This window comes from Scardinius erythrophthalmus (genome assembly GCF_964197995.2).
Source record: "Scardinius erythrophthalmus genome assembly, chromosome: 15".
NCBI classification, from domain to species: domain Eukaryota; kingdom Metazoa; phylum Chordata; class Actinopteri; order Cypriniformes; family Leuciscidae; genus Scardinius; species Scardinius erythrophthalmus.
In genome coordinates, this window is record NC_138235.1 from 28270355 (window position 1) to 28294572 (window position 24218).

At 38.9% G+C, this 24218-nt stretch overlaps 1 protein-coding gene across 1 annotated transcript in view; it reads left to right on the forward strand.

The window, feature by feature from the left end:
- Positions 1–21621, forward strand: part of l1cama (L1 cell adhesion molecule, paralog a) — a 53655-nt gene extending 32034 nt beyond the window's left edge. Inside the window, exons 2-28 of the mRNA XM_081386899.1 lie at positions 2671–2934; positions 4550–4564; positions 5608–5710; positions 6621–6814; positions 7987–8109; positions 8201–8371; positions 8826–8940; positions 9048–9232; positions 9511–9642; positions 10836–10979; positions 11099–11210; positions 11435–11595; positions 12115–12274; positions 12376–12500; positions 12735–12836; positions 13835–14032; positions 14260–14330; positions 15013–15238; positions 15405–15520; positions 15613–15838; positions 15916–16038; positions 17481–17651; positions 19747–19857; positions 20051–20200; positions 20775–20903; positions 21016–21088; positions 21367–21621. Coding sequence (XP_081243025.1) covers positions 2802–2934; positions 4550–4564; positions 5608–5710; positions 6621–6814; positions 7987–8109; positions 8201–8371; positions 8826–8940; positions 9048–9232; positions 9511–9642; positions 10836–10979; positions 11099–11210; positions 11435–11595; positions 12115–12274; positions 12376–12500; positions 12735–12836; positions 13835–14032; positions 14260–14330; positions 15013–15238; positions 15405–15520; positions 15613–15838; positions 15916–16038; positions 17481–17651; positions 19747–19857; positions 20051–20200; positions 20775–20903; positions 21016–21088; positions 21367–21616 — 3819 coding nt within the window. The 5' untranslated portion in view covers positions 2671–2801 and the 3' untranslated portion in view covers positions 21617–21621. The remainder of the gene's footprint in view (positions 1–2670; positions 2935–4549; positions 4565–5607; positions 5711–6620; positions 6815–7986; positions 8110–8200; positions 8372–8825; positions 8941–9047; positions 9233–9510; positions 9643–10835; positions 10980–11098; positions 11211–11434; positions 11596–12114; positions 12275–12375; positions 12501–12734; positions 12837–13834; positions 14033–14259; positions 14331–15012; positions 15239–15404; positions 15521–15612; positions 15839–15915; positions 16039–17480; positions 17652–19746; positions 19858–20050; positions 20201–20774; positions 20904–21015; positions 21089–21366) is intronic.
- The last annotated feature ends 2597 nt before the right edge of the window (positions 21622–24218 follow it).

Genomic DNA, 24218 nt, shown 5'->3' on the forward strand with positions numbered 1-24218 from the left:
TTATTTCTATTATGAATTCCGCACTAAAATTGAAATTTAAATACTTAAATTTTCAGTTCTGTTTGTTCTAAATGCCGTTAAACTTAAAGGATTTGTTGAGTGAAGGGACCAAAAAAATATGTTTAAAATGTTTGTAAATGTTTTGTGTTATTTACCAGTTTTTTTAGGGGTTTAACATAATTTCTAAATGTCATAATAGAATGTGACTTATACAGATTCAACTTATCTGTTTTTTTTTTTTTTTCTTTTAAAAATACAATTGTGACCCAGTGCAACTTATATTCTGGAAAATACAGTAATTAGTTTAAAAGTGACTTCTGTGTGTTTCAAACATCGATACACTTGACAATGAGCAATGGTCCTTTTTTTTGCAACATTTTTGTGACCGCACATTCCAGACAGAATTGCGCTTCCTCATTAACTGTGAAACAGAAAGAAGCATCGAGAAGACTTAAGGTCCTTGCACACTGAGTCCGAAATTTTCGCACGTTAAAAAAATAAATACGACCTCACGTTGTGTCAATCACGTTTACACACTGCCTCCGAAACTTTCGTCCGCCATAAAACATTTTGGACCGGGTAAAATTTTCTGCGTTTTTCGCATCCATAGCAAGTATTTTGAGAGTTGTTTTATAATAATAATAATAATTATAATAATAATAATTCATTACATTTATATAGCGCTTTTCTCAGCACTCAAAGCGCTTTACATAGAATGGGGGAATCTCCTCAACCACCACCAATGTGCAGCATCCACCTGGATGATGCGACGGCAGCCATATTGCGCCAGAACGCCCACCACACACCAGCTTACTGGTGGAGAGGAGACAATTCTGGTTTTGACAATTCACAGCCACCGAATGACGAATACGAAAAATTGCATACGAATATTTCAGACTCAGTGTGCAAGGACCTTAAACCTTCACGCCTTCTTTAATTTACTTCTTATATTTCTCTTTTTATGACAGACCGCACTGAAACACACTCAAAACCTACCCTTACACTTAGAAAAAAACCTTTTCAATCGGAAACCTACATACAACAAATCGGGTTTCTGGGGCGGGATGGGGAGTCACAAGGTGACGTATTGGACACGGGCGTGGCTTCTTACATCACACTTGGATGAGGGCGGGTTTGGATGTCCACCACAGGATGCAGCGAGCCCTCCTTGGGATTTTTTGTTTTATGCATGTTAAAGGGTCTGCCACTAGGGGCAGCAGAGGTAGCTGGAAAGAGCCAGGGTGGCGAGTCTGGCGACCTCCTAAGAGGTTTTTCTCAGGGGCCTTGTGAGACTGTGATCCAGCCCTGTGGTGCTTTTCTGCCAGTTAGACCAGCACCAAACCACCATAGACCCTCCTGAAACCTCTTGGAAATTCATGCTAGTCTAAGCCTTGTGCTTTACTCCTCCTTCAACCTTTCCTTCTGCTCCAAGGTCACTCAGCTCCAGGGTTTGGCACCAGTAGGGTACAGCGGTGCCCAGCTAAAGATATGCATAGCTGCCAGCTGCTGTCAGACACGCTCTTCCTGAGCCAACAAAAATATCCACCTCTCGCTTGTTATTTAGTTTCATCCCCATTCTCTGCCTGAAGTTTTTATCACAAGTCCTTGGGGAGCTCCTTTTTGTACTGTATTGTGATCAAGGCAAGTGAATGAAAAAAGATTGCTTGATCCAGTGATAGTGCTGATAAATGGAGCTGCACACACAGGTCTTTGTGGTGTCATTTGGCAGGCCCAGGTACAGATGGAGAACTCCTCCTGCGGCGTAGCTCATAAGCCTGTGGCGTGAGCGATAGCTGTTCTAATAGATGCATATCTTTTCCATTAAAAAGGGCTCCTCAAAAAGACCCAGACAATGTTTCATATTCATCTTTTTGCTTGCACCGGCCTCCATTTATCATTATCCATTAATGGCATGACCATTAAGATCTTCTGAGATCTTGCTGAGGAAATTCATTGAGTAAATGGCTTTGAGGTTTCAGTTGATCTGTGCTTGAGATAAGGACATTTTGCCATGTGCTACTACTGATGCTCACTTCATCTATAAAATTATGTCTAGTATTTATTTCAATGGAATGTATTGTATTCTGTTTTCAATTAAGTATTTCAGACATAAGTGGCCACACTATATATTTAAGTGCCTTGATATAGAAGTTTTAGCTGATGCAGAATATGTTAATTTTATAACTGATAACTACAATTAAAGCATACAATTTTAGTGTAGGGCAGGCTATAGTAGAAAGGGAAAAATCTATATTAGTCTACCAATATCAGATAATAATAATAATATTTATTTATCTACCATAGTTGTTGGACTACCATGGAATTGTTTGAAGTACCTTGGAGTACAATGCACAGTTAATAGCATGGTACATGAAATGATTTTAATAATCATTTTGTACCATGGTATTGCCATCTGAAATTATCTCTTCACCATGTTACCATTGCATCTTTTTGTAATGGTTGTCTATATTTTCACAACATATCATCCACCTTCATTTTTTTACATGCACCCAGCTCCACCCCTCTCTCTGGCTCTTCTGGCTCACTCTGTCTCTTCTGGCTCACTCTGTCCTGGGCCATGTGGAAGTCTGAGTGTTTTTTCTCTACGCATGTGGGTCTGCCCTTCCTACCCCTCCCTCCATCACGCTCTCTCTCCCTCTTCTCTTGCAGTGAGAGTGCATCAGGAGTGTGTGGACCTGAGAGAAACATACAGGAAGAAAAAAAGGTGAAGACTGCTCTTCTCTGATTGGGATAATCTGAGATTTTCTGGCCCGTTGTGTTTGTGCCTGCCAGCAGGTGCAATGCCTGCCACGTCACTACAGCAGCTGGGCAGCAGGGGGCGATGTGCTGCTCTCCTGCTCCCTCTCCTCCCTCTCCTCCTGCTGTCTGTGGCTCCAAAGCCCGGGGACACCATGATCAACATTCCATCCAAATGTGAGTACAGGATTTGACATTAAATTAAATGTTAAGTGCATGGCGAGTGTGTGTGCGCGTTTTTTTTTTTTTTTTTTTTTTTTTATTGATTTTTGCAGAATTATAATGTTTGCTATGGCTTATTGTTAGGTGAATGTGAGATAAAAAGTGCAGAATAAGCAGTTATAAGCGAGTTTAATTGCTCAATTGATTATACTATTGACCTGAATGCCTAGTACAGGCCTGATTGGAAAGGACAGTCAAGCGCACAGTGATTGAAACCCACCTGAGCAGGAACTGTAAAAACAGCAGCTTCTACAAGCTTCCTAAATCTATTAACAGCACTGGGTTTGTTGCTATTATTGTACATCTGCAATTTAAGATTGCAGTCATGTATCAGTGTAACAGAGCATCTCTCTTTCCCGCCCCTCCAAACACACACACACACACAAAAGAAGAGGAAAAAGACTAGATTATGAAAACTACAAAACAGAAATGCACCGGAATGAGATGTCAGTGAAAAATTACATCTGCATGAAAGGTCACGATTTCTCTTGACTTCAATTAGTGACCTTTAAATGGGAAACATAGACACGATGGATGTGATCATTGAGATCGACAACACACCAGGGCTCTCAAGTTTTGAAGACAGGCAAGAGTGACATTACCCTAGCCCCCACCTCCCCACCCACCCCACGTTTTTCTGCGTGAGAAATACAATGTGTGGCGGGAGTGCATGACAAAAGACTGAAATGAGAGACTGTCACGCTCAATGCGTGACACTTGAGAGCCCTGACACACCCACATTAAAATGTCTGACCGAGTCCGGCCCATATGCTAACGTTCTGTTTCTGTCTCCCTGCCATGTTGCAATTTTCAGGCATTCAGCGCGTTTGTATTCTTATTAAGTTGTTGGGACTGCAGTACCAAGCAGTCTTGCAAAGGGTGGTTGAAGTCAAAGGAAAGAAAATGGCTAGATAGGGAGCGAGTTTATTTTAGCTCTGCTTTGCCAGCATCTTGTTATCTCTAGTGTGCCTCTTGTTGGCCAGCTGAACTACAGTCCAGGTGTCTGAGCTGGCATCATGTGTTTTCTTTGTTTCACCTCCAAACAGTGTAATCATAACATTTTGTTTTATTTAAAGGATTAATGCAATTTAGGTGGTGGTGGGGAAGTCAGGATTTGCCTTCACTGTTGGAGCAAATGTTATCACGAGGATAGTAAAACCTCATATTAACAACAAATAATGTCTTAATGAAAATCTAAAAATGCTAAATAGTTTCTGTGTGGGTTAAGAGATATAAAAAAATACAAATATATATATAAAAAAAATTAAAATAGAAAATATCGATATAAAAACAAGTTAATTGAAAGTTCACACCATGACAGAAGAACAAATGCTATACCTTTAAAAATGCCCTTGCAAATACAGTAAAGCATCTAATCCTCATCAGGGTTAGATGCTGGTAGTTGTAATTAGCTTTACTTAGGAATAATAGTCATAGGCATAGTTTGTGTATGTGTGTGCATGTTCTACGTGTTCTTGTGTGTGCAATATAAGTGCATGATGTCGGTGTGCATTACTGTACTGTAAACTAAAAAGATTACTATTTTTTTCTCTGCGGACCAAATGGACAGACAAAATAAGACACAGTGAGTATTTCTAGCATATGTCTATGCATGCACTGACTCTACTCCACTAACATTTCCCAGACTCATTCCAATAACTGAACACAGCCTGCAGCAAACAGCCCAAACTGATCAGCTGAGATATTTGTTTGTTATATTTAGAAGTGTGGGAATGATTTTTTTTTTTATTTTTTATTTTTTTTATTGAGGGTGCATTAAGGCATGAGTCTTTTAAAATGAATGATTATCTTTGGTAGATGGGTGAGGTGTGACCATGCCTCCCAGTTATTATGGTTAATGGCCCATAAGATGATCCATCACCAGGGATTACTTTCATTTTTGAACAGTTTACTTTATTAATCTGCATTTTTTTCTTCTTCTTATAGATAGATAGATAGATAGATAGATAGATAGTTTAACACGGTGTGGGGGATCACTGTAACCATTCCCAGACATCAGTGTTGTTATGTGTCCAGTATAAGCACTTGTTTATAGCCTCAGTGTCTCTGTCAGTAGATTACATCACTAATGCTTTATGCTCTCGCTGTCTGCCTCTCTTATTCATTCCTCAAGTCTAATTTTCTTCCTGCTCTCCAATTCTTTCACGGGCCACTCATCCGTAAAACAACAGACACTTAGATAACATCTCGGGTCTCTGGACGCTTTACACCGTGCTCTTCATTTCCATCTTTTCACTTGGGAGTTTTTAATGATATGGACGAAATTCCGTTTCCTGGAACTAATAGAGTGAGTGTTGAGGAGATTCAGAGGCACTTGCTTCAGAACATTGTTGAGGTTTAGTGGGAAACTTAACTGAAGTCAGTGGCGCTGCGGATCATTAAGTTGTTTTGAATATTGTGATTACAGCAGGTCAGCGGAAAGGCTGCTCGACTCCTGTGACTAATATGCGTTCATCATCCACGTCTGAAGCAACTAACAAATGAGCTGTTATTATAGCTTTTTGGAATGTCTATTTCTATTTTAAGGGTGTTGCTTTGCTAACTCCACAGTTTGCAGAAATATACAGGGTAATTGAATGTTTTGAGTGTGATGCACTCTCTCCGCAGTGAAAAGCCCCCCTGTGATCACTGCCCAGCCAGTGTCTGTCACCACCTTTTCAGCAGATGACATCACACTCACCTGTGAGGCAACTGGGAATCCCCCACCCATGTTAGTATCCATAGCAACACAGTTACATAATTTGGTAACTGTTTATTTGAAGCCTTTATATATTGCTTTTTTTTGCATTGTGTTCATTCATAAATAATTGTAGCCACAATTACATAACCAATACACATTTAAACCTATTATCATATGATGCATTTTAAAGATTTTAAAGAATTGAATGACTTTTATGTCTGGTAGTTTTGTCATATGTCTATATGCCATGGAAGACTAGGACTGTCGCTTAAAAATAAAATGTATAATTTATCAATTTATTAATTCAAAAATAAAAATGCAAATAATCACTTTGTAAATAGACATTTTATTTAATTCTTTAGAATTTATTTAATTTCGAAATGTAGTTATTGTTTACATATTTTTTAAATGTTTTTTTTTAATGATTTTTTAAATGTTTTTAAAAATGTAATTCATCCTTGTTGAATATATGTATTAAAGGGATACTTTAAGTTGTTCCAAACCTATATGAATTTCTTTCTTGTTTTGTGTTCAACAGAGGATATTTTGAAGAATATGGGTAACCAAAGAGTTGACCATCAACATCAACCATCAACTTTTTGGTTACCAACATTCTTCAAAATAACTTCTTTTGTGTTCAACAGAAGAAAGAAATTCATACAGGTTTGGAACAACTTGAGGGAGAGTAAATGATGATAGAATTCACATTTTTGGGTGAACTTTCCCTTTAATTTCTTTTAATAAAGAAAAATATTGCTGACTTTTGAATGGTGTATACAGTACAGGCTTTTTACATATAATTTATTACTAATCTTAGAAGGGATTAATTGAGAAAAAAATACTAATTTGTCACTATAGCAATTTAATTTATGGATGTTATTTTCTCTGTTATTTAACTTATTCTTATTTGTCACTTATTTCTTATTTGTATCCTTGCTAGGTTCCGCTGGGTGAAAGATGGTTTGGAGTTTGACCCCTCTAAAGACCCTGACCTCTCAGTGTCCAGAGATTCTGGGACCTTCTCGTTGACAGCCAAGGATGGACCCATCCACCAGTACCAGGGCAGATATAACTGCTACGCATCCAACGAGCTCGGCACGGCCGTGTCTAAAGAGGCTCGTATTATCACAGAGAGTAAGTCACTCTCATTACCACAACATTATAGAGCAGCACACTTATGATTGCCTGTTTGATATCCCTGACGTTACCACATGTGGCGAGTTTTCTGTTGAGAGAATCTGGCGTGCAGCAGATAACGGCCCAAAATCAAGCCCCCTGCCCCCTGTTGTGTGTCATATGCAGAAATTGTCATTTAGAGGAAAATTACAGCTCATTGTGTGTGCCAGTCACGCAAGCGCTTCGAAGAATTCCAGAACGAATATAAATCCCAGATTGCTTCCCAATTAGCTATCAAACACAACACTGTGAGTGGCTCATTGTAACAACAACAACACCACCACATCTATCTAGCAATCTACCTGTCTCCCTGTCCCGACCTCTCTGCCAGTTTCCCTGACAACAGTTACCTCAGAAACCAGTGTGAGTCGTGTAAGTGTGTCAGCGGGGACGACCACTCCTGGGATTAGTATGTGCAGGAAGTGAGGGTACTCAGCATGAGCATGGCTAACAATAGCCTGCGTATTATGAACTCCACACACAGCTGGTGCTGCTGGCCACATTAATATGTGCACCATCACACACGTATTTCATATCATTTCAAGCCAAGGCATCTTCTAAATAATGTTGTAGTTTTTAATTGCATTCTGGTGTTCCTTTGTTTTGTCAGCTGTGCTGGATATAATTACTTGCTAGCTAATTAGCATACTCTAGTTTCTCACAAGGATAAAATGTATTTTAAATGGTCAATTGTTGTAAATAATAATTAAAATCTTCCCCATCCATGAATTTGATAGAATGAATTTAATAATTTTTGTATTAATTTACGCTAGTATTTAAAAGTTTGGAATCAGTAAGTGTCACCTTGTTGAAAGAAATTAATACTTTTTATTTCTTTTTTTTTAGCTAGGATACTTTAAAGTGATGTGAAGTGACAGTAAATACATTTATAATTTTACAAAAGATTTCTGCTTCAAATAAATGAACTTTCTTTTCATAAAAGAATCTTGAAAAAAAAAATGTGGCACTGAAGATAGAAATAGAATTAAAATAGAAAAGTTATTTTACATTTTTTATTTTTTAATCAAATAAATCCAGCCTTGTTGAGCATAAGACTTCTTTAAAAAACTTTACACATTTTTACCGACCCCAAACTTTTGAATGTAATTTTAATTCATTCTCTCTCGCAGACACTCCCACTCTACAGAAGGAGAAGAAGGTGTCAAAGAAGGTTGAGGAAGGAGAGAGTGTGGTGCTTCCCTGTAATCCTCCTAACAGCACCGTGGCCCCGGTCATCCACTGGATGGACAAAAGTTAGTCTGTTTTTATCCTAGTTTATCTGTGTTAAACATGAACAACATCTCAGCAATATCTATATACAGTACATGAAACTTTTTCTCTTAGGGCTGCGGCACATTCAGCAAAACGAGCGTGTGATTCAGGGTCGCGATGGAAACTTGTACTTCTCTCATGTGACTCCGGCAGACAGCCGAGATGACTACACCTGCAACACTCAGTTCCTCAGCGCATTCATCATCCAGCTCAAAGAGCCCATCAAACTCACTGTTGTCCCCTGTAAGTGTCAAGGCAGAGTGGATGCTGACTGTCCTTGACAAACCAGAGCTATTTTATAAAACTTTTGAGCTGAACAGTAGAAAAGAGCTCGACTTATTAACATTGTAACACATACAGTAACACAGTGTCTAAGATTCAATGCCAATGGTGCAAAATACTGACTAACAGCGAGACTCGATTCAGCAACCAAAGATGTTCTTCTGTACATAGACTAAAAATGTAAAAAACACTGATGGGGTGCCTTTGTAGGGATGGACTATGTATTTATGTATGTATGCATGTCTGTCTATTGTAATCAATCTAGTATCTATCAATCCATCCATTGGGGATATTGTTTTAGCTGTTTTGCCCAGCTTTAGTCCTGTGTACACCCACTTACTGCAGCTGTGATTGTTTACCATGCTCTCTCTCTCCTCATTTCCCTCAATAATTCTGTCTTTGTCTGTGTCTGAAGCTAACTCAGTGGTGCGCAACAGAAGGCCACAAATGATGCAACCCACTGGCTCCCGCAGCTCCTACCTGGTGCTCAGTGGCCAAGACCTAGAGCTGGAATGCATTGTTCAGGGCCTGTAAGTCAAACCTGATCTGGCTGTCTGTCTTTCAGAGTTTTTACTTACTTAAAAAGTGTACTTCAAAAGTGTTCTGTTTGTTTGCATCCTGTTCTTTCCCTCATTAGGCCGGCTCCCAGTATCCAGTGGATCAGGAAAGATGGAGTTCTGTCTGAGTCACGCTCCTCCACTGACAGCTATAACAGAGTTCTGCGCTTTAAGAATATCTCCGAGTCTGACGGTGGCGAGTACCAATGTACCGCCACAAATCTGCAAGGCATGATCTCTCACACCTACAGCGTCACTGTGGAAGGTACTGTATGCTTCACACTGCCAGATCACTTCCTCTGCAGATTTAGATGTGGGGTGTGAACTTGAGGAGATAATTGGGAAGATGACTAAAAGTAACTTAAAATTACACTTTGCTGACGAAAGAAACAATCTCAGTCAGGATTTACATTGTTAGCCTTGCATGATTGGTGTATAATTGCTTAATAAAAGCTTATTGCCTACTTTGCATCCCTTCTGGAAAGTTGTACAATTGTTGCCAGAGACCTTTCATGATTAGTTGTTTGTTTTGTGGTGGTCTAGCTGCCCCATATTGGACGAAAGAACCAAAGAGCCAGCTGTACGCCCCGGGAGAGACGGTCAAACTGGAATGTAAGGCTGACGGCATTCCCAGCCCTGAGGTCACTTGGAGCATCAATGGCAATCTTCTTACTGGTAACTGACTCAGTCAGGAAACATTCCATGTCTTAATGCAGGGTTTCTCAAACTGCGGGAGTTTGTGATTAAATGAAAAACGAATTAATAAAATCATAAAAGTTTAAATAAATAATTATAAAATAAAAAATCTAAATATAACGTGATATTTTTTTTCTATACGCACCTGACTTAAGTTTTACCAAGTGTCCCTGACACCTGCAACATTATACTCGGGTGACTTCCCCTCTGACCGTGTTGGTTGACGCATAAGTGTAACTACTCTGACTCTACTCTACTCTAAGAGTCTCAGACTGAGTCGAACGACGTCTCGTTCCTTTTTGAACACTATCACTTGGGAATAAAGTCTTTAGTGTTCCACTAAGCTGCTGCGGAGCAATAATCAAACTGACTCCAGACAATGCCTTCGAATATGCTTTAATCACAGCTTGAGGATCTCAGACCAATTTCAGAGAGAATCCCACCAGCACAAAAATACAGCAGTTTTTATAGAATAGGAGCATGGCAAAGGTGACATGATTCATTACATAATTTTCCTACAATATGATTGGTTCTTCATATGTATAATCCAGCAAACCTTTCTGTTACTAGGCAGAAGCAAACTCTGGATTTCTTGATTACTCAAAATCATGAGTTTATAAATTTAGATATCTGTCTAGTTTAATTTCCCCTTTTGTTATATTCAGAGATGATTCAAACACACCTACTGACTTTGACCAAAGTGTTTGGAAACATTTAGGTTTCAAAAGCATATAAATGTTATCCTGCAAGGAAAATAAATGTTAGTTATGATTAATTTAAAAATCCATCACAAACACTAAAAGAATATGAAATACCGTAACTATGCAAATGTGTTGCTAAATGATTGAAATATTAACTTAAAAATACTTAAAAACGAAAAAAAAAAAAAAACTTGCACACCCAAATCAATTGTTGTATGAAATTACAATAGGCTGTCAGCTTGGTTGACCGAAATGTTGTCATTAAAATATATTTGTCGTAAATGTTGTAAAATCTCAGGGGGTACTTAAAATAAATATTTTAGATTAAAGAGGTTCAGCTGACAAAAATTTTGGGAATCCCTGTCTTAATGTATATTTTGTGTGTATATGTTAAACAATCTTTATCTGTTCGGGTGAGACATGAGAGACAATGGTATAGTCTTGATGTACTGAGGTGTCTTTTTTGCATAGGTACTGACCCAGAGCCCCGTCGCAGTTTGAAACATGGTGTTCTCACTCTGAAGAATGTTGAACTCAGTGACACTGCGGTGTATCAGTGCAAAGCTGCCAATAAGCACGGATCCATCCTCATCAATGCTTACGTCTATGTTATAGGTAAATTAATTTTCGAAAGCAGCTCTAAAAAAGCTGTTTGGGTTTTTTTTGTGGTGATTGCTAAGGCAGCATTCAGCGACTAGAATATCATAGATTTGTGTGTTTTATTGTTTCTCTAGAACTGCCTCCCCAGATTTTGACAGAAGATGTACTCATGTACTCTGTGGCAGAGGGACAGACGATTGATCTGGCTTGCGAGACCTTTGGCTCTCCTCGGCCCAATGTCACATGGTAAGACAGACTCGATCCTGTGGGGTGTCCCTTCCTCACATGCCAGAACTGCTCTAGCCAGCTGTCCTGATATTGTTGGGGGGAAGCTGCTTTGTTGGGAGTCCATTAGGGCACACGGGCAGAATCACACTCAGTAGTCAGCATTTCTAAATATCCGTGTTCTTGTAATATCGCACATTGCATCCATTTAAACAGGCTAAAATGAATATTTTGTGTGTTCACAGGGAGGGTGAGTCCTGGGGCGCACTTTTAGCCAACCCAAGGATGAGTCAGTTATCCGATGGCTCACTAAAGATCAGTAACGCCTCCCTCAATGACAGCGGCCAGTACACCTGCACCGTCAGCAACAGCAAAATCACCATCACTGCTGAGCTGGCCGTACTCAGTGAGTTTAACATGCATGAATGCTCATGCAATCACACATACTTGATTTATAACTGGTTTCACTTCAGACTGTTAGGGTCATTTCTTTTCATTACACTAATTTAATGTTGATGCTTTTATTGTATTCTAATATCCCCATAAAGCCAACAAACTGCAAAAAGAATTTGATTTCCAGTAAAATATCTAAATATTCTTAGCAAAATTGCATGCATGATATTATGCATATTTTAATTATCATCATCATCACTGAAGTTTATAAGTTATTTTTCTTCTTTTGTTTAGCTTTTTATAATAAGCAAAATTCTAACTGGTTGAAAATAGGTTAGGAAAAATACAATTTAGGATATATTGCATAAAAAAGTACACATTTTTATAAACGTCTAAATTTGAGATAAAGTAATAAATTGGCCGATAAAGTAATTTACTGAAACATAAGGCAAGAAAAATACTATTTTATATTTTTTTATTAATAAAAAATCCCTTAAAATCAAGATTTTCTTTTACAAATTCTGTCTTCTAGATAAGACAGTCATTGTGAAACCTCCGTTGGCTCTGCGAATTCAGCGGGGGAAGCCGGCTAACCTCACCTGCGAGTACCAGGTGGACTCCAGGCAGGGCGCCCCTCAAGTCCAGTGGAGGAAGAACCATAAAAAGCTCACAGAGTCCTCTGATTCAGACAAGTATGCTTTTATACCTTCATGTCCCTCAAAATGCTGCAGTATGGCTTAGTTTGACCTGTATAACGTGATTTCATGAACATTATTAACCATAAATATCTTAGGTACAAGATAGATGAAACCACCCTCATAATACTTGAAGTTGAAGAAGACGATGAAGGGATATACACCTGTGAAGTCATCACCACTCTGGATATGGCGGAAGCGAGTGGCTCCATCACTATCGTTGGTAGTTAACTTTATAAATGGCCTGTCCCCTATAACATGGCCATCTCTAAACCTTACCTGTCTGGATCTATATAGCTGTATGTGTGCTGCATGTTGTATGATAATGTGACCTACAGAAAGGACAAAGGACATGTTTGGCTGTAGGCAGATTCAAGAAATAACCTTTAAAATCATAGATGCCTTGTTTTAACTGGCATCTTACCCCTTGACCTCTTTGTCAACCCTCATTCACCAGATCGACCAGACTCTCCAACCCAAATACAAATGACCGAACCTAAAGAACGCAGTGTCACTCTCAGCTGGACACCTGGAGATGATCACAACAGCCCTGTGATAGGTACAGTTACAATATATGTTTTTTTCCCCCTGTGTTTATGCAATACATACAGTTTGTGTATGCAGTTTTTATTTGATACATGTTCATTTGAAATTCTTATTGATTTTTTCCCCCTTTAAATGTCAAATGCTGTATAAATTGATGGTTTAACAAAGATTTGAAAGTTTTTTGGACACTCAAACCACACTTAAAATAAATGTCATTGTGCTCAATAACAAAATATCACATCAATATCAAACCACATTTTCTCAGTTTGCACAGGGATTCCCTTTTCTTTCTTTTTTTGTCAGCCAGACTTAAAATATTTACTTGAGGTACACATTTTTCTTCTCTGATGTTGGTAACTAGTCACTTTACATACAGTTAAACAAATAAAATATTTGTCTAAATTTTTTCAATAAATATTTTACAAAAATACTAAGTGTTTCCTTTTAATTTGTTTTATTTATATGTTTTATTAATTGTTTTAATTTCACATTTTGTATGATTGATTTATTTCATTATTAGCGTTTCATCAACTCACAAACCCCATTTTGGGAAACCATCATTTAAAAAACAAAAACAAATCTTATACTTGAAAAGTGTGCTATCTATAAAAAAAATGCTATTTGACTTGATATTTTTCATCTAATGCAGTGGCATTCATACATTTTTAAGTGTGTTTGAAGTGTCCAAATACTTTTTGGGGGCTGGTCTATATAAAATCAGTGTCATTTCCTGTTTTATGTATATATATGAAGAGTTCAGATGCAAAAGCCTCTAAGTGCCATCTGAAATTTTCTTCTAGAATTATCATTTTTATCAAGCTCGTATATTTAAGTTCAGTAATTTCACTTAAATGACAACTAATAGGTAATTTTCATTCCCATTTAAGTGAAATTACTGAACTTAAATATATGAGCTTGGTAAAAATGATAATTCTAGAAGAAAATTTCAGATGGCACTTAGAGGCTTTTGCATCTGAACTCTTCATATATACAGTACATGTTTGTGTCTAGAGTATTTGATTGAGGTCGAGGAGACAGGATCTGAAAGAAAGGAATGGGAGGAGCTAAGCCGTGTGTCAGGCAGCATTCAGCGAACTACCCTTCCCTTGAAGCCCTTCATTTCTTACCGTTTCCGAATCATCGCCATCAATGACATCGGCAAGAGTGACCCGAGCAAGGAAACGGAGGCTTATTTCACACCAGCTGCTCGTAAGTTGACATTGCATGTGTGTGCGAGTGTGTGAACGCTTACATTGCCTTGAAAAAGAAAATGCTTGTCCCGCTACATTGTGATGCATTTGTTTTGTCTTTTGAATCATTGTATGACACTTTGAATTTGTGTTTGTATCTTCTCTTAGTGTGTGGCTGATGTAAAGTGACAGTTTTATTGCCATGTTAGAACATCTTGGCACTAAATTATGATTTGTCCTCTACAGCTCCAGACAAAAACCCTGAAGGAGTGCACAGTGATTCCATCGACCCAGGCACCCTTGTCATCACATGGACGGTGCGCTGCGCAGTTCAGACCAAAAATGATTCTGTCTTAATGCATTCACTTCATGTAGTTCCAAGCCTGTTTTTTTCCCCATGGAACACAAAAGAAAGTGAACAGAAGCTTGAAAATGTACAAAAAAGTTAGATAAAAGGAATCCATATACTGTATATATCACTTCATTTTTGGTAGCACAAGTAGTGGTGTAGCATAACCAACTGTTTTTAAAATGTTTTAAAAAGTCAGTATACACGGCTGTCTCTCCCTCTTAAGTAATGTTGTCATGAATGATTTATTCTATTTATTCTTCTCTCTTTCTCTCTCTCTCAAATTGTTAAAAATTAGATTCATTTTAGTGAACTGGTTCATCTTAAATCGTCCTCTTTCTCATATATAGAGTATATGTAGTGTTAGAAAAGTATTAATTCTACTGAATTAGTTAATCCTAGACAGTCATCTCACTCTCTCTCTAATGTGGAAAGTTTGATTCATTATAGTGAATTAGTTCATCCTAAACGATCCAATCTTTCTCGTGTAGCGTTGGAAAGTCTGATTCATTCTAGTGAATCAGTTCGTCCGGACAGTTAATGTAAATAAACTGATAAAAACTGAAAAAAACTTGTTGCCAATGTTTTGAAATTCTCATTGTTCACAGAAAGATACATTCTAGCTCAAGACTGAGTCTTTGTTCTTGCAGGAGTTAGACAGGCATAGTTTCAATGGCCCAGATTTTCGCTACAAAGTGATGTGGAGGAAGGTTTTGGGCAGCGGTCCGTCCTGGCACACCAAAGACGTCACCTCTCCACCCTTCATCGTCACAGATGTGGGCAACTTCTCTGCCTTTGAAATTAAAGTGCAAGCTGTTAATGAGATGGGAGATGGTCCAGAGCCCAAAACCATCATTGGATACTCTGGAGAGGAGAGTGAGTTTTTCATGTTGTTTCATTTTTGCTGCTATTGTGAGCCCTTTTTCCTGACATCTTCCTGTAAGGTTATCTGAATTCACCCCAATTGAACAATGATTTTAGTTAATCCTGAGACAGATGTTTTTAAGGGAATCAAAGTGTGGGTGCTCTTTCTCCCTGTCAGTCCCTCTTGAGGCCCCTCTGGATGTGGGAGTGGTTCTGATCAACAGCACTGCTATTAAAGTGACATGGGCGGCCGTGAACAGAGAAACTGTGAGGGGCCGTCTGCAGGGTTACAAGGTAACATTCTGTGTTGTATTAAACTCAGGCAAAAATTAAAAAATGTAAGATGTAAAATCTCTTCAACAAATTGTCTATCATCCATCCTATAGATTTATCTGAAGCACTTTGACCCAGAAAGCAGACACCTCAGACGGGAGCGTGTTAGGGAGGGTAGGCCGACAAACATCTCAGTTGTGACAACGGACAGTAACGAGGAGAAGAAGATTCTGGGAGATCTGCAGCCCTACTCCCATTACTCACTGACTGTAAGTGCCTTTAATTATAAAGGAGAAGGACCCGAGTCTGAAGCCCTCACTTTCCACACTCCAGAAGGAGGTAAGAACGTGAGACAAAAAGTAAAAATAGTTGAAGAAAGGTGTGGGCTTCAAATTCTGTCATCCATTTTTTTTCAGTACCTGGTCCTCCATCATTTTTACTGCTGGAAAGCCCATCAGAGACAGAAATGATACTGCGTTGGTCTGCGCCCAACCAGCCAAATGGAGTCTTGAAAGGATACATATTACAGTATCAACAAGGTGTGTGAACTAACAGCCTGATTCATTCTCATCAGGATTATTAGAAGCAGTTTGTTGAGGAGAGGGATTTTTGCCTGGTATACAATACAATGGTTGAAAAAAATCCCGTCAATTTACATTGAAGGAAGGAACCAATCTATGTCTAGACACTCTTTTGACTTGGCGAAGTAAAAAACCAGCAAGCATCTAATCAGAACACCCTAGATATCACCTAGCAATGCTCTAGTAACCACCCAAGCACTCAAAACACCTTGGCAACTCCTTAGAAACCACACTATCAGCTGCACAGCAACTCAAAAAAACTGTCAAAATACCTTAGCAACTACATAGCAACCCCAAAACACTTAGCCTCTGCATAGCAACACCTTGGAAACCACCTACGACAACCTAGCTGCTTAGCAACAAACAAAACACTTTCAAAATACCTTAACAATATATATGATGTATGAACTACCACCCAGCAACTGCATAGCAACACACTAAAAACACTCAAAACATCTTAACAACTGCAGAGCAATGCAAAAAACAATCAGATCATCTTAGCAACTGCTTAGCAACAACAACAAAAAAACACTCAGAATATCTAAGCAACTGCATATAAACAAAATCATTTTAATGCCGGGGACACACTTAACGACTAGCTGAAACATTCTAAGACTGAACTGAACACACTTACAGACTGTTTCCAACGACTGGAGCAGATTTTAAACACCGACTGTGAACAACGACTGAACACAACTATCTCTGACTCAGCGTGTTTGGGCATGATCAGTCGTAAGTATCAAATTACACGTATAATCGGCCTTACAGTCGTTAAGTGTGTCCTCGGCTTAAGACAAGTCATTTCACTTGGCGGTCATCTTTGAAACACCTCTCGGGCATGCAAGTTCAGCTCCAATCTCTTTGAATGAGGAAACATCAAGTTCTCCAAAACAAGTTTTGTTTGCCAAGCTTACGATTAAATTTCATATTTGAAATCACCAATGAAAATGGTCTCATAAATTTTGCTTCTACACGCTCAAATCATGACAAAAAACAGCATTTTTCGCATGCGTAGTCCTAAGTATGCGTCTCAGAACACTGACTGTTAGGAACCGGAGCTTCTAACGGCAGCTGCAGTGATGCGATAAACATTACCGATAGGGGAATGGCTCTTTTCTTTAGAAGGCGGGACTTATTCCACCATTTTGCATGTTGCACTTTCTCTCAGTTAAAGTAATACGAGTGCACCATCTTTCTTTATATAAAGTCTATTATATAAATACACAAAAACACTCAGAAACACCTTAGCAATTGTGTAGAAATGCACAAAAATGCCCAGAATGCCTTAAAATTTTACGTTAAAATTTTTGAACAACTATAACTACTTAATATAAACTCACCAACCAATGTTTAAAACAATATTTTTTACACATTTGTTGTCTCCCCCCGTTTCTCTGCAGTTGATAATGAAGACAGCCCTATGCTGGTAGAAAAGATTAGTGACCACAGCAAAAATCACTTCAAGTTAAAGCTGGACCCTCGCAGCCGTTACCGCTTCCACCTGCGGGGATACACGGCTGCTGGAGAAGGACTGCCAATCATCAGCGAGGGAGCTACCACACTGGATGGAGGTCCAACACTTTACCCATCACTGAATGATTTATCTGGACATAGGGTTGTATCTAACTGCACATGCGTTTTGAGGGGGTTTACATGATGGCGGAATGTTTTCACACACATTTTAAACACTATGTCCTAACCAGACATGATGCAACACGCTTCTAGTGACAAGTAATTTGTGTGTCCACACTGAAAATGTGACACAATCAGTGTTGGGGAAAGTTACTTTTAAAAGTAATGCATTATGATATTGTGTGTTACTCTCCTTAAAAAAGTATAGAAGATGGAAAGTATGGAATTATGTTACTTTTTCTCACCTTGGCTGGGCTTGCCTGTTTTTTTATTTTGTTTTGTTTTTTAGCAAGTTAAATGAATAATCCTCAGGCTGAAGGAAATGCAAATTCACGGCTGTACAGTAGAGGGCGCAGCTCAAACAAACCTTTCAGCTCTGCAGCCATTCTGGATTGTTGAAGAATAGGATCCAGGAGAAGGAAGTTTGGCTGTGTCCCAGTTCAAAGGGTGTATTCTTCGAAGGTCAGGCTAAGCGTTGTTAAATGGGACGGTCTAGCTTACGGAGGACTGTTCTTGTCACCTAGCATCTGTGCTGCTGCCATTAACAAGTGGCAGTGACATTTGTACTAGACTTTTTTGAGAGTTAGGCCTATATTAAACTGTCTGAAAACAAAAGAGTGTTCACAAGCTGTCTAAATATGTTCACCATGGTCCATTTCTGTGTATAATAAATAGTATAAACTAGCCTAGAAATCTAGACGCACCCTAGCGGCAGCAAAATGTATTTTGCAGCCAGGGTAGTCTAGCAACTCTCCATTGACTTTCGAGCTGCAAAAACCTAAATTGGGTCAGGCCAATCACGTCGTGTATAGAGTAGGCTGGGCGGGCTTAACATAATGACGACAGAGTTGCGACGGTTACCTGCCACTTGAAAACAAAGAATGACGGCTGCTGCTGGCGAACATCTTTCGAATCGGCTTTATCCGCGACTCTGGAGGACTTGGAGTTAGGTTTTTCTTTGAGAAAAGAGCAAAGAACGGCACTTAAGTCATTCTTAAAAAAAGGAAGATGTGTTCGTAGTTTTGCCGGCCAGATATGGCAAAAGTTGAATCTATCAACTAGCTCCGCTGTTGGGAAAACGCTCTGGTTGGTTGAAGCGCTGTCCTATTGCGTGCAGAGGGAATTTGAAAGACAGCCGTTTATCCCGCCCCTCGGATTGAGCCGTGTCTATGGTGAGTTGCCAGACCCAACATCTTGATGTAGGTCTGGCTTGCCAGGCTAAGTATAAACTATATATACTTGCATCTTAGTAAGATATGTCATTTGAACAACTTACTTTTTTTTCTTTTTTTTTTACATTTGTATCATTAGATATTTGATTAAGCTGAAACCCAATACTTGCGTTTAAAAGTGTATTTCAGCAATTTCTCTCCAAAAAATCCTGTCATCACTTGCGCACAATGAATTCTGGGGTAGGCAAGGCCGCGAAGGATCCACCTGATGTATCCTTCATTTTATGAGAAACGAAGGATGCATTTGGAGGCCGCATTTGAAGGATCCTTTGAATTAGGACAACCTTCGTTGCGCCACTGAGATGCAACCGGACTTCGAATGCGGCCTTCGAAGGATGCAGCCTCTGAATTGGGACGCAGCTTTCAACAAGAAAGTCATTTTTGCTTATTGGTATGTTTGAACTGGGTCAGCTGCAAAGACATTGGTTAATAAAGTGAGGTCAAATAATAAATAAAGTACATTTGTATTATTTTGAGGAATATTGTAGATGTTTTTGTGCAAGTGAGATGAGTAAATGCTTGCTTGTATTTAGTCTAGATCTACAATAACCATCATGTTCACACAATGCCTCTGCACTTATGATTTCTCTCAACATGAGGACAGAATAGGTCTCTAAAATGGGAATTTGAAAAAGAAATTCAGATATTTTGTTACTTGAATGCGTTACTCCCAACACTGGACTCAATCACTGCCAATCAGAACATATTTGATTTATATTGGATCGAATGAATTTGTTTAACAAACGACCATCAGATTTAAGGGTGTGTAAGTGTGACTTGTTTTGTTTCTATGTGCGAACAGGTCCACCCTCCAACATTAGCTTATCGATTGGAGAGACATCAGTCAACCTGACCTGGGTGTCGAAAGAAAGACAGAGGAATGTGGGATTCCATATTCAATACCTGAGAGATGGTACGTGCTGTATAGACAGGATGTGATGGAGAATGATTGAGAATTGAGAATGAGATTGAGAATGAACACAAGCTTGTTTATCAAACAGCAAATCAGGAAGTAGCAGCTTCATTACCTGTTCTCTTAGTTAGTGAATGCCTCTATCTTTTCAGTACCCTTTGTTTTGATTTAGATTGTGCTGTGTTCTGTCCAGGCAAAGGCAAATGGCAGCTCTCTGAAAAAGTAAACAGCTCTCAGTCTTTCTACACGCTGCAGGGGCTCCAGCCCGGATCGCTGTACAACCTGCAGATTAACTTAGGAAACAAGACTATCTGGACGGATGAGATCCAGACAGCTGGAACAAGTAATCACAAACAGTCCTCTTAATGCTTTTTATAATAAATGTGCTATTGTGCAGACCACAAAAGAGCTTTCATGAACACCCCATTTGAAGATTATAACTTTTATATTTGGGCTGGAAAATGGAGAGTAGTGTCTTCATTTGCTCTCTTTAACCTCATCTTGTTCCAACCCTGTATGCTGTTATTTATTTATTCAAATTTAAAAGTAAATTTGTGTAATATTTTCTATACTGTGATTTTTAGAGTTTCTTTCAAGCTTCAAAAAGAATAAGTAACATTATAAATGTAATATAAACTGTAACTGTTATTAAACTGTAATATTTTAGTACGTAATTTATTCCTGTGATGGCAAAGCTGAATTTTCAGCCTCATTACTCCAGTCTTCAGTGTCACATGATCCTTCAGAAATCATTCTAATATGCTGATTTGGTGAATAAGTGTTCATTAAAACCCCAAACGGTAGTGTAGGTTTTGAATGACTTAGAGTAAATGATGATGGCATTTCTAACTATCCATTTAATATCAAACAAAGTGTCAGGAAATTCATAACAACATTTCTCCCCTCTGCTTAAGTAGAAATGGAGAAACAGGATGGGTTTGTGACTGAAAGCTGGTTCATCGGACTCATCAGCGCCCTTGTGCTATTACTGCTGGTACTGCTTATTCTGTGTTTCATAAAACGAAGCAAAGGTGGAAAATACTCAGGTAAATACATTTGCAACCGCGCACACATCATTCTGTTTAACCATCTAATTTGCGATTAGTCACCTGACACTAAAAAATGTGGAAATATCCCTGAATTTTGTTCTCCTTCCAGTTAAAGAGAAAGAAGAGAGCCAGATAGATTCTGAAGCTCGGCCAATGAATAATGAGGCTTTTGGAGAGTACAGGTTTGGTGAAGTTTGTTAGACAGATTATTGCAGAAACTTCCTTTCTCTTTCTTTCTTCTTATGTTCTTTCTTTCTCTCCCTAATGCTCTTCCCAATGATTTACAGATCTCTTGAGAGGTATGCTTTGCAGAGTCATTGTGTTCTTTTGCATGCAAAACTTTCGCAATTCTTTCCCTTGCATGCACAAAGCGGCATTTTTTTATGTAACTTTTTGACGTCACACTTGGTGTATATTTGTAGCTTTAATTGTACCCACCCCCCTCACACTTTTTGCTCAGTGATAACGAGGAGAAGCGGACGGCCAGTCAGCCGTCTCTGTGCGAGGACAGTAAGCTATGTACCGACGATGCTCTAGACGACTTCGCCAACAGCGTGCAGACCGAGGTCCTCATGGACGATTCGCTGGCCAGTCAGAGCAGCGGAGTCCGAGATGTTCCTGACCCTGAGACTCAGGAAAGTTCCCCTCTAAATCCTGCCACAGCCATCTCCCATCACGGCCTGCCCAACTCTGCCGCCCTCCTTGACTAGCCGGCCGAGACCGAGACCAAACGTGGATTCACACATGTGCCCACCTGTTGCAACCGCTCATGATTTACCAACTAATCGAAAACCCACAATAATAAGACCTACACACACAACAGACGCCAAGAAAACCCACCAGAGCCACCGCTGGAACTTACTTCAGACGTAATTGGACCAACACAAGACTTTTAACACAGCCAGAGGAAAACATTCGACTGACATATATCAAATAGACTGCCATGCTCGTTGTTTACAGATCTTATCTCTCATTTTACGATATAAAATAGGCTATAGCCGTTTACAGTTATACAGACTTGGCAAGAACATCTCCAGAAGAGACTTCCTTGATAATTCGGTGAAAAATAAAGCAGACGCCGAGCTCCTGTGGCAGGCGCCAAATCAAACATGGAGTCGGATTCACCCGGAAGGAGGGTGCGAGAGAGAAGAGAGAAGCTGAGGGCCTTAAAATCATGACTAAGTGCGTTGTGCAAGCATATAGACAGCATGAGCTGGTTATTCTGGTTGCAAAGTTTAATCAACTTATTGTGTTTTGTGTGTCTCTACCATTTTGTTTACCATTTTGCCTGAACCATTTTTATAATTATTTTTTTATTATTAATTATTATTTTTTACGCAAGAATCACTTTTGTGTCGTGTTTTAAAGGTGCTGTAAGCGATGTCAACCATCATGAAACCTCTGAGTCTTGGCCACTTGCTTAGACACGCCCACTTTTCCAAAACCCTACCCTACAAAGATTAGCCCCTGCTGGTAGATGCAGTAACTACACCATCTGCTACTAACTAAAAACATATTTCTCCATCAAAATTCGCAATGTATTCTGACAGAAGAATTTTTTTGCAAACTCTCAAAAAATGTTTTATATTATAGTATATGTTTGAATGGTGCCCAGTTTCTTTCTGGCTCTTAAAGTCGGCATAAAAGATTGTAATCTTTTATCTTATTGTAAATGATAATTTCATTTTTTGTTTTTTTATATTTAATAAAAATGTGATATAACAACAGCCTTTTAGTCCGCCTACACCCAGCCCCTTACTTACAATCAACTGCAGATGGATAGAACCAATTTCCTGCCCTCCTTTTTTTTCATTCCATAAATTTTGCTTATGGCACCTTTAAGTCATCTGTTCGTTGATTTGTTGTAATATAACCGTGATTCAATAGAAGATACATATCGGCATCCCCTCAGTTACGATTATAGAGTTCCGTAGTGTAAATACATGAGATGCAATGACTCTACGACATAAGATCGTTTATAGCAAGCTGTACAAATAAGCATCTATCAATTTAGCCAAATACAGTATTATAATCTCTTTCATCTCCATCGGTTCCTGTGCCTGCCTATGACAACATACTCCCCACCATCATCTCTCATATTTATTTCTTCCTCTGTGTGTGTCTGTTTTTAATTCTTGTTTTCTGCATTGTATTAAACTGTATTGATCGATTCTCTCTTGCAGTCCTGTTGGTGTAAAGCCATAAGAATACACACGTAAGGTGCGTAGTTGTGAGGTCGTATTGAGTTAGATAGGGTTGCGAGAGAGTACGTCACACACACAGTTTAGTTTGGTTACGTAAAATGCAATCATGTATTGGCTTGTGTCTTATTACACAGAATGTATGCTTTGTTTGGGTGGGAATTGTTCCATACCAGTATACCAAATAGCATTTGTTCCCTTTTTTGCTTTTTGGTTCATTTGATTTGACGTTTAATAAACAAATATAGCAGAATATAGCACTGAGAGAATCTATGGCACATCTGGTATTTCTGAAGAGAGGGGCACAGGGAAAAAAAAAAATCTCTTACTTTCCAGATGAATGTAAATATAGCCCACAAGATTGTTTGTTATGACTTTGAAAACTATGTCTTGTTGATTATGTTTTAGGTTTTGAAATTTGTTTTGTAACTTTTTGTAACTTTAAAGTAACTTGTTAGTTGTGATTTGAGTGTGGTACATAAGTAGTGCATAGTTTTAAAAAAACTAAGAAAAAGTCCTTTGATAAATAAATGTTGCAGGTTCTTAAAAAAAAAAAGCTGATTGGATAAAAAGAGACGAAAAAAGCTAATTGAAGCTACCGGCAAAACACGATTGCGCTTATATTTTCCCGAGTGCTGAAGAATGGCAGTATTGTGCGTATCTGATTAGAATCTATTGCTGCAGAGGCGGTGCGAGAGGAAGGACGCAGTCATCTTATTTTGCACACTGCACACACACACACACACACACACACACACATACTTCCAGGGAGCGATAGAAGCGTGCTGACTCAGATCTTTGAGACCACTGACTTGTGCCGGGCTTTTGCAGTGATTCCCAGCCCTCTGGGATAGCTGTGGGGGCCAGACTGCACGATCTGTGTCAGCCTCCCTCACAAAAGCTGTACAGACACACTCAGGACAAAAGTCTCTTAAGAGATCTATTTTCTTACAGGAGGGGGAAGCGATGCAAATTATATTCAACTCAATATTCAACTGAACTGCTGCTAGACGACTTGTGTATTCTGTCAGTGTCTTGACTGTGTATTGAGCTCGGAGGTGAATCGACTCTCAGATATCCACTATACTGCCCTCTGCTACTGCAAATAATA